This window comes from Furipterus horrens, unplaced genomic scaffold (assembly GCF_987537825.1).
Source record: "Furipterus horrens unplaced genomic scaffold, mFurHor1.1.pri manual_scaffold_3, whole genome shotgun sequence".
Classification (NCBI taxonomy): Eukaryota; Metazoa; Chordata; class Mammalia; order Chiroptera; family Furipteridae; genus Furipterus; species Furipterus horrens.
The window spans coordinates 16,462,458-16,473,137 of record NW_028327173.1 but is presented as its reverse complement, the minus strand read 5'-3'; the positions used below and the strand labels follow the sequence as shown (position 1 = coordinate 16,473,137).

Here is a 10,680-nt window from a genome sequence, read left to right as displayed (position 1 = left end):
ACTAGGTCACATACTAACAAGAGAACTCAGACTATCAGGGGGTCCCACACAAGATGACAAGTTGAGGCTCAGAATATAGGGCTGTACTTGGGAACTCGGAGATAAGGCTGACTAGAGAATTCAGAAATTCCTTAGGGAGAATGAACATAAATAATCTTAGAAGGATGAGCGGAGAGAAAGGGGAAGGTAACCAAGGCAAAAGAAAGACCGTAAACAAAGACTTAGAGGTGCAAACGTGTGAGGAAGGCAGATAATAACCTTGTGTCTTTGAGGGAAAGAAGACAGTGGCAGGATGTGAAGCTACGGGTTGGAAAAACCCTTGTTTGAAGGGTCCTTTCCTTGATTGTCCTCAATTTGGGTTCAGCCCTTCATACCTAGTAACAAAAAGGGGGCAGCAAACTCCAGGAATGGGAACTTTTTAGGCACCGGTGGACCTCAGATTTCTAGAGAAGACCCCTTCCCAGAACACTTTGAACACGCTATTCCCAATTCCCGGCTCTAGTTTGGACCGACCTGGGTGTCGGTGGAGGAGATGATTGTAATAGCGTGAGTAGGTACTAACTCGGTAGTGGTTGTAGCAACTATCGTTCGTTGAGCACTTCTTTGGGCTGGGCTCATTGCCATGAGCTTTACAATCATTTCAAAAATATTTTTATCTCGGGAAAGGTGCACTTACAGTCCAGGGAGGTTAATTGCACACCTACAGTCCAGAGAGGTCAAGTGCTCGCCCAGGGAGGGTCACACAGCCTGGAACCCACACTCCAAAGCCCACGCAAAACACACTCGCAAACCCGTCCCACCCCCTTCCTCAATATTAATCTCAGGACTCGCTTAACATTTTGACTTTATTCAGCAGGTTCTCTGAATTCTCAGCCCAGTCTTTACCCCCCAGACCCGGCCTCCACAGGGGCCGCGAGGCTGCCTCCTCCGCCTCGGTTCTCTGCCCTGGGAAGAGCCTTGGGAATCATTTTGTCCCATCCTCCATGGTTACTTGGGGAAACCGAGATCCAGAGGGGAGGGCTTGCCAAAAGGTAACCTGCGCGTCAGTGGCAGGGAGTCCCTGCTCGTGCCCGGGTCCAGCCCTGCGCTTACCCCCTGACCATCCCCGGACCCCAGACTTCCCGGGAGCCCGCTCCCGAGCGGCTGTGGTCACACCTCAGACTCGCGCGGCGGGCTGCGGGCTCGCTGGCAGCCGTACAACCACTGGATGACACGCGCGTTGCGCTCCACCACGGACACCTGGGGGCGCCCGTCCCGCGCCGAGTCCGCAGCCTCCGAGCCTCCGCCGCCGTGGTCGCCGCCCCCATGATCCGAGCGATCCGTGCCTCCATCACTGGATGTCCAGTCGCTGGCGTCCCCAGAGCCGGGAGGCTGCGATGACCCAGGCTGGGGGCTGGCGTCGGCGCCCCAGCTCTGCGGAGAGAAGCGCTCGGCGCCCAGCACCTCCACCAGCGCGCGTTCCAGGCCGCAGTAGTTGAAGAAGCGCTCCTTTTCCGACAGGGGCAGCGAGCACGTGGGGCACAAGGCCCGCTTTCCCGCCTCTTCCGGAGCATCTTGTGGCGCAGCCCAACCCCCAGGAGCTGTAGGTCGCTCCGTTGGGCCCGGGCTACTCGAGGTGGCGTCTCGGGGACTGCCAAGGAAGAGGCGCCGCACCAGCCCCTGGCCCTTGGCGTTCTCTTTGTTCACCGAAGCCTTGCAGTCCCGCTTCTGGCGGTAGAAGATGAGGGAGTCCGGCCTTGGCAGCCGCCTACCACTGCCCCGGCGGTTGGGCCTGGGTGTCCTGGGTGATGCAGGGCCCCCCAGCTCATTGCAGGGGTGCGGCGTGAGAGGCCCGGGACCCCCGCGCAGAGCTGGCTCCTGGCGTCGCGCTATCACCTGGTGCGTCTTGACATACTTGGCTTTGTCGGCCTCCAGCCTCTCCACCGCGCTGGGGGTCCGTCCCTTGGATGGGGTGGAGGGAGAGGCCAGGAGCATCTTAGCGAAACCGGGCAGGGCAGTGCTCCATAAGCCACTGGAGGTAGGCAGCTAGTTGAGTTGCTGAGAGCAGTTGACTGGGGCTCCCTGGAGCCTGCGGGGAAAGAGAAATGGTCAGGAGGAGAGTAGATATCTCTGCCCCTCTCCTGCAGGCATTGCCGGGAATAGGATCAGCTAGCCACCCCTCCCCCATCCAAGTCAGGCCGTGCCATGTCCAGGGGCCAGAGGCTCAAGCAATCCCTTACCCCATCCCTCAAAAACATCGGGCAGGGGCTCCCTGGCCACCATAAACATGTGCCCCTTTGAGTGTTGCCCCAGTCTGGTCACAGGGCCATGCCAGGCAAGCATCGACAAGCAAAACTTGGAAAAGGAAGTGGGGCTGGTCTCGGCCCAATTCCCGAAATTGGCCTTAACCGGAAAAAATACCTCTTCCCAACCCAGCAACTTGGAGTCCAAGACAAGGAGGCTTCCCAGCCATAGGCTGGCTCCAGCAAGGCCCACCCTTCCCACCCCCAAGCACCGGAGGTCAGGGCTATAACCACAGGGTAGGAGTCTCCAGTAATTGCAGCCAACTGCTCTTCCCAGACCCAGCAGGGTCATTGGGAGGGAGAAGGCAGTGATCACCCGGGTACATCAGCCAGCTACCTGTTACCCGCTCTGTGCCCCCGCCAAGGGAATTCCAGAATATGTAACTGTAAACATCACCTTATCTACCTCTGCATTTCTATTTCATAGAAGGTGACCCTGGCTGGGAGAGGAGAGGGCTTGCCGAGGGCTCACTGAGACGTAGGGCCCGGGACTAGAACATAAGTCTCTTGCCTTGCAGTCCAGAACTGGTTCAGATAGGGTCTCTCACTTGCCTGTTGGAACATTCCTTTTTCCTTTGTTGTGTTCCCACTGCTATAAAAGCAGGCAAGTTCCGCTAGAGATGGGCCTCTTATCTCACTAAAAATTTTCCTTCCACTAATTCTTCCCAAAATCTGCCCTCAGGGTTGCTGCCCCCTTCTCATCCTGAGACCCCATGACCCTTCTCCTCCACCTCCCTTCTGCAGGGGAAGGGGGCCAGGAGGGGTTGTAAATCAAAAGCTGACAGTTTCCCTGGCAGTAACAGAATGGGCCACCCACATGGCTCAGCACACCCCACCCCACCCCTTCCCCTTTACTCCCCCCATTCTCCATTCAGCTGAAAAGGTCAATCAGTTCTGGGGGCTCAGGAGACCTCAAGTCTGGAGGCAACAAAGGAAAAGAACTTGTCAGGGATGGGGGAGGGGAACCCCAGTGAGGGGCCAAGGGGCAGAGATCCTGCCAACCCCACTCACCCCAGCACAACCTATTGAGGCTGTGCCCACATGTGTGTATTCGCACATGCACACACACGCACACACACACTCACACACACCCAGCTAGTGTCTAGTAAGTCAGCCTGTAGGCAACTGGGAACCCAGGCAGCAAAGAGTCTGACAGTGCCCTCCTTCCTGGCTCCCAAGGGCTATACCAGGCAATGGGTCAGATTCCAAGGTCCCAGGAGGGCACTGTGCTTATCTGACCTCATGAACACCCTCACATCCCCTTGTCACCTCCTCCCCTTCCCAGCCCCAAGAAGAGAGGCTATAAAAAGTCTCTAAATACAGGGACCAAAATAGACTGTCGTCCACTGCCTCTTCCCTGCCTTCTGGGCTGGCCTTAATGCCCAGCCACAGATGTTCCACCCTGGATGCCACCCCTTTGCCAGCTTTCTCCTAGTCCTGGGGTTAGTGGTCCAAACTTTGCCCAAGGCTTCTGCTCTGGATGAGATCTGGTGACTGTGCTCATTGGCTTGGAGCCAGCCTCTCTGCCTTTGAGTCCCTGGGTGCCCTCCCACCCCAGTGCTGGGCTCTGGATACACTCACCTCTGTGTTGGGTGGTTGAATGCAGGGGTCCCTGGGCAGGGCCAGATTGAGGGCTGGAGGGACCGCAGGGACTAGAAGTAACTTTGGTGGCAGCCAAACCTCACTCTCCACAGGAAAAGCCAAGAGAGCCTCCACCCCCCCAGATTAACCCTCGCTTTCCTGACCCAGAGCCTGGCCTCTGTTAACTCCTTCCTGATCACAGTCTCAGTGTTGGAGAGGACCTATGGACCAGGTCCAACTCCTTTATTTTACAGATGGTCACACTGACAGGTTAAGTGATTTGCATGGAGACACAACGAGCTTGGGACACAGCTAAGACTCCAAACAAGGTCTCCTGATTCCCAGGCTTCCTTCAGAAGCTTGTGGTGGGGACATGCTATTCATGCGGGGTCAGGCCCCTCTGCTGGGCCTTGACAAATCCTCTTCACTGGAATGGGAAGACAGATCAGGGTTCTGACCGACCGTGCCTTTCCTCCTCTGTAGCAGGCTTCGACCTGCCCCGGTCTGGGTGTGTGGATGATGGCAAGCCTGCTCTCTCCAGGGGCGAGGCCAGGAATCTGCAGCCTAAGGGTGGGGACAGTGGTGCTGCAGATGTTCAGGGTGAGCTTGTTCCAGCAAGTCTTGGCTTGAAGGTCACCTAGGCACCCATTGGAGGTGCTTTTGCCCAAAGTCCTCTGATGGCAAAGGGGATTGTCTAAGAAGAGAATAATGAAGGGATGATTCTGGGGCCAAGCCTGGGTCCTCTGGTCTCCTCCCTCTTCTGCCCCAACTTGGGGACTTCTAGAGCTAGCAGTTTCTTATCTGGCACCTCATGCCTCAAGAGGGGTCCTGTCCCCACAGTGCTGGTAACAGGGGGCTCCTCCCCTCTTCCCAGCAAGTAAACTCTGTAGGCCCAGAGCTCAAAGACCAATGTCCCTGCCAAGGGGTCCCTTCCCCCCTCTAGCTGGGCACTTCCCACAAATCCCTTTTCCTCCTTTCTAGCACCTTTTAACAGTTACAAAGCACATTCACATCTGTGTTCTCTGACCTCCTTTGTCCCTCCCAAGGACCTTAGACAGGCAGTCCAGCAGAGTAAGGAAACTGGATCAGTTAGAGAAGAGACTTGCCCATGGCCAACCCTAAATCCACTCTTTCCACTGCATCTTCTGTCTGTCAAGTAAGGTAATGAATCCATCTCCTGTAAGAGATTCTTATTACCTGTTTGGGATTATTATTATTTTTGTTCATGATAGTTTCATATTGTGTTGTTACAACACTTTACAAAATGTTTTCATGTACATTATCACGATTCATCCCAAGGGCAATCTTTGGGGCAGGTTTTATTATTTTTCCCATTTGGTAGCAGAAGAGACTGAGACTCAGAGAGGTGAAATGGCAGATCTAAACTCACAGGATTAGGAATAATAGATAACTTTTACTGAGAGATTAATGTATGCTAGATACTATTCTGAGTATCTCACACAAATGATTAACATATTTAATCCTCAAAATAGCCAAATGAAATGGGTACTTTCATTTTCTTAATTTTATAGATGAAGGTTGGGGGTGCAGGCCAGTAGCCCCGAGATCTGGTCATGAAGGGGTTAAGCATGGAGGCTGGGCAGGGCCCAGCTGGGATGCTGTCAATGGCAGGAAACCTGGCCTGTGAAGGAGGGGGAGGATGGGGCTGTTGTGTCTGACTCCTGATACAACCCCCATCCCTTTGGTCTTAAAGGAGCATCTGGGTTGGGTGGGAGGGCAGGGACACCCCTTTCTCAGCTCTTTTCTAGGGGACAAAGGCAAAGGCTGGGCTACAGCAAGGGATTCAGAGGGGAATGCAGGTGCTGTGGGAGGTTGGGGTGGCATCCCCAGGTGTGATGAGGTGACTAGAAGTGATCCTGCTTCCCTGCCAGAGCCTCTGTCAAAGGTGGGTAGACATTACACCGAGTCCACCCTGAGTGTCTCCAGTTGGAGTGGGGAGACACAGCTCTGCCCTCAGGAGCCTGAGGGGAGGGTGGTGAAGGAACCTTGCTCTCAGGAGCTTTTAGTCTGAGGCGTGACAGCACCCTGTCCAGGATGCCGGTGGACACAGACCCTCTACTGTACTGGTAGAGCAGGGTCATGGAGGAGAGGTCAAATTGGATGGCTTCCTGGGTGAGAGAGCCCTGAGTCAGCGGGAGAGGGGGGATCATGAGGTGGAGCTGCAGCTGCCTGCCCTGCCTCTCTCTTGGCCACACTTGCTGTGAACTGGGTCATATGTCTTTCTGGTCATGGGTCCCCAGGGAGATCCTTAAAGTGGCTCCTTCCAGCCCTAGAGCCAGGACCTTGGGCAAAGGGGGGGAGGCCAAATCTGAGAGATGTTTCCTTCCTATTTCCCAGCTCATTCCTGAATCACCCTGAGGACCAATGGGAATGGGTCTGAGTCAGAAGTGGCTTCTTCTAGGAGAGGGTGGTGGGGCAATGGGAAGCAGCTCTGGTCAGTGTTGGGAATAATGAGACAGGCCAGGGAGGCCCTTCGGATCTAGCCTCAGATCCCAGACTCACGTTGTCACAGGAGAAACGTGTCAACTCCATCACTAGCCAGCTACCCTTGCCATAGCCATCCACACCTCTGTCCACCTTTGATTTTAATCCTCATCTACCACTCACTGGCTGTGTGGCCTTGAGCAAGAATGTAACCACTCTGAATTCTCTTGTGTGTAAAATGGAAATGATAAGACCCAATTCTTGTGTGGCACAAAGGTGTGGTGGTGAGAAGAGAAAGCACCTGGTGCCTTAAGATGCTCAGAATGTTAGAGGAATCTGTCTTAGCACTAGTCTTCCACCAATACCTTCCCCCCACTATTTCCACAGTCTCGCTCTCAGCTGCTGTCAACAAATCATTTTGAACACTGCTCTGTGCCATGGGGCCAGCAGATGGGCCAGACATCGTTTTTGCTCCCAGGGAGCTCAGCCTGCTTGGGGGTAGAGGTGGGGGCGGGGCAGAGGTGTCAAGGACTGATCACAACTCAAGTGGGAGCAGTGCTGCTGTGACAGAGATGAACAAGGCAGAAGACATGGGGGGGGGGGGGTTGTATTTCTTCTGTCCCAGTGAGGTGGGAGGCTTTCAAAGAGGAGAGGGTATCTGGGCCTGTAAGGGATTTCTAATGGGGGTGACATGGGAGGTGGGGGGTTGGGAGGTTGGAGTTCATAGGGTGGGCGCACTGTAGGAGGGATGGTGAGAGCAACAGGTTAAGTGGACAGCAGGAGCTAGTGTGTCAGTGACGGCAAAAGGATGGGGAAGGGACTGCTGGGGGTGGCTCCGGGCAGCTTGGAAAGAGGATGGGGTGCAGAGAAGGGAGGGGTTTTGTGAGGTGATGGATTTGGTGTGGTGATGGGGACCCTGAGAAAAGAGAGGCTTGGGGAAAAATTGGGACAATGTAATAGAACAAAAATTTCAAAAAGAAATAGAAATTAAAAATTAAAGAAACAGAAAAAATATTTTAAAAATAAAATGAAAGAAAAGAAAAGGGAGGATTAGAATGAGAGAAGAGGGCTCAAAGGGGGACCTGGGATGCAGGGAGGGGGAAGGGCTGGGCACTGGGCCTCTGGGATGCCCCCAGCGCCACGGGAGGAGCCCCGTTGGCTGCCATGTGTAAGTCCCCAGAGGGATTAGAACAGCCATCCTCTCATTCAGGGCTTTCCGTTTCGGAAAGAATTTCAGCCACAACAATAGTCTGGCTCCCATTCTCCTTCTGAGGGGGTGACCTCTGGGCAGAGCCAGGTGCCCAGCACCCACTGTCCAGTAGTCCCTGGGGAGGGAGGGGCCAATGTGGCCAAAGAGAGGAGGAGGCAGTGGGGAGGTGTAGAGGAAGGTATTAACTGTTTTTTCCCCTAAGCGCCTAATGAACAGTGTGAATAAAATAGATAGGATTTCTGCTCTCTTAGAGCTTACAACCTACTGTTCCAATAACAAAACCAACTACATCTACTGTTTCCTATACGCTTGGTACTATGCTAAGCGCTTTCCGCTCAGTACCTCATTTACCTCTGACAAAGCCCTAAGTGAAGTGGGTGAGAAAACAGGCAGAGAGAGATGAAGTGACCCACTAAGAGTCACACAGCTTGCAGATGGAAGAGCTGGGACTCCAGGACCGGGCACATAGCCCCTGAGTAGCCCGCTGCTTCAATTATACACAGATGGGGCTGGAGCAAGTCCGCTCTCACTACTCTCTGGCCTTCCTGCTTTGCTTGCTCTGTTGGTGGTCATGCTAGATGAAAGCAAGGATTGGAATGAGGGCAGCCCCAATGGCAGTCCTCTCTTCGGTCCTTGTCACCTACATCTGTCACCACATCTTCATCAACAGCTCCATCATCTTCACTTTCCATCACTGTCTTCTTCAACGTGCCTTCAGATTCAGTACAAGGAGCAAAAAACATCCAATCTAGACTTAGCAAAATAGAGAAACACATGGAAAAGAACCAGGGATTTCTCATGAAATGTGGGGGCAAGAAATCTGTCCTTCTATCTGGACAAATACATCTTCATAACAACATTCTGAAAAATATGTTTGGCCCTGGCCAGGTAGGTCAGCTGGTTAGAGCATCGTCCTGATACACCAAGGTTGCAGTTCAGTCCCTGGTCAGGGCACATACAAGAATCAACCAATGAATGCATAAATGAGTGGAACAACAAATGAATGTTCATTTACTTTCTCTCCCTTCCTCTCTCTAAAATCAATTTTAAAAGTTTAGGTTTTTTACACATAGAAAGTCATCAAGATATCAAAGATGACTCAATTTAATTATTATTAAACATTTATGGGTGTTTTGTTAAAGGACCAGCAATGTTGAATGAATAAGAAAATAAAGATGTGATTAATTTATACATAATTACATCTTTAGTTCTAAAATCTACTTTTTTTGCCTTGATTTCAGCAAAATTACTAATTATGTTGCTATAATTAGATAACCTCCCTTCAGTCTTTTATATATATATTTTTAGTCTAAAAAAATTTAATTTGGTGAAACTTTGCTTTGCTGACATAATAGCAACTAGAATTGAAAATAAAATTCTTGCCCCGGCTGAGTAGCTAAGTGGGTTAGGGTGTCATTCCCTTATGCTAAGCTTGTGGGTTTCTTCCTCCATCAGGACCTATACAAGAATCAACCAATGAGCCCTAGCTGGTGTGACTCAGTTGGTTGGGCTTTGTCCTGAAAACCAAAAGGTCACTGGTTTGATTCCCCATCAGGGCACACGCCTGGGTTGTGGGTTTGGTCCCTGAATGGGGCACAGGAAAGAAGAAACTGACTGATGTTTCTCTCTCACATGAGTGTTTCTCTCCCTCTCTTTCTCATTCCCTTCCCTCTCTATAGAATCAATAAAAAGAAAGAAAAAAAGAATTAACCAATAAATGCATAAATAAGTGGAACAAGAAATCGATATTTCTCTCTTCCTCTGTCTCCCTAAAAATCAAGAAATAAAAAAAATTTTAAAAGAAAAAATTCTTAAAACAATATTTACATTTAGAGATGAACTATGAATGTTATATAGCATATTCAAACATTTAAATGGGGTATTTATCATAAATTAACATTAACAGAAAATATTACAATATATTTTATGGCTTCATGTAAATCCCTACTTATGTCACAATTTTCACCATCTCCTAAAGCAATTGGCACCATGCTTCTTGCATATCATGACTAGTCTTCATTTACAATTTTAAAAATAAAATATATAGTTTAATACTGCAGAATGTTCCTCAGCCATCATATGCATTATTGCAAATACCAGCTGGAACGCAAGTGAAGCAAGAAAATGGACGTTCCATACTTGATGGGAAACAATAGTTTCTTGTGCACGAATCAATGGCATTCATGCTCTCTGAGAGGTAGGATTTGACAAGTTAATTAATTTGTCATTTCTCTTACCAAAGTGCTTTCCCCACTGAGTCTTTCCTGAGTTCCACACAGTGGCTGTCTGCAATGTCAGCAGCAGCGCAAGCCTTTGTGGCGTTTGGATATAGTAATCTTTTATTTTGACGACACAGGACAAGAGATATGGAGAGGCATTAGTTTGGCTGGGGCTAGAAGGTGTTAGGTCTGAGAGCAGATGTTAAGGGGTATGGCTCAGGCTGGGTCCTGAGTGACAGATGCCCATGTATTCTTCATAAATGACTTTATGGGTTTTTTTTTTTGTTTTGTTTTGTTTTTTAAATCTGGGTTCCTTTAAAGGCAGAGATCCTTCTAGAGAATTCTAAGGATGGTACTCAGCTACGGCCATGGAGGTGTTGTGTCACAGTGAACCTGCACAACTGTGGGGACCTAACACTTTTTTATGTGAGGAGGGCAATTCCCACAGAAGGTGGAGGTTGAGGGAGGGCTGGGCAATGGTGGTATTATAACCACCATTCCGATCATCATTACAGCATTATAACTAACACCTTAATCCTACCCCTGGATTATAACTGTCACCATCTTCACAGGTACTGTCAGCTTCCTCACTGTTCCAGGCTGAACACCTGCAGGTTGGCCATTCAACAATGACTCATCTTTCTTCTGGCAATCTTACCCTGACCATGGCCATCTTTCTCCCACTCTCAGCCAGTGCGCTCCCAGAGTGGGATAACCTGACTCAGGGTGGAGCACTTGACCTAGGCCTAGGCCAAAAGCCTATCACCTTGTTCTGGCCCTACTACATCATTTAAAAACAGACATGTAGGACTCTGGCCAATATGGAGGCCTAGACTGACATGCTCCGTCTCCCTCCACAACTAAGAAGGAATACAGCTACCGCAAAACCAGCAATAACCAGAAGTTCCAGAAAATAAATGGAAGTCCAACGTATGAAGTTATA

The 10,680-nt window shown here is 50.7% G+C and overlaps 1 protein-coding gene across 1 annotated transcript; it reads right to left on the bottom strand.

Moving 5' to 3' along the window:
• Positions 1-832: 832 nt before the first annotated feature.
• FAM110D (family with sequence similarity 110 member D) lies at positions 833-2,282 on the bottom strand. Its single transcript, XM_090271501.1, has 2 exons — positions 2,220-2,282; positions 833-2,068 (listed from the first exon to the last, which is right to left on the bottom strand). Exon 2 carries the CDS (start codon positions 1,972-1,974, stop codon positions 1,150-1,152), a length of 825 nt encoding a protein of 274 aa, XP_090127627.1. The 5' UTR covers positions 1,975-2,068; positions 2,220-2,282; the 3' UTR covers positions 833-1,149.
• Between the last annotated feature and the right edge of the window lie 8,398 nt (positions 2,283-10,680).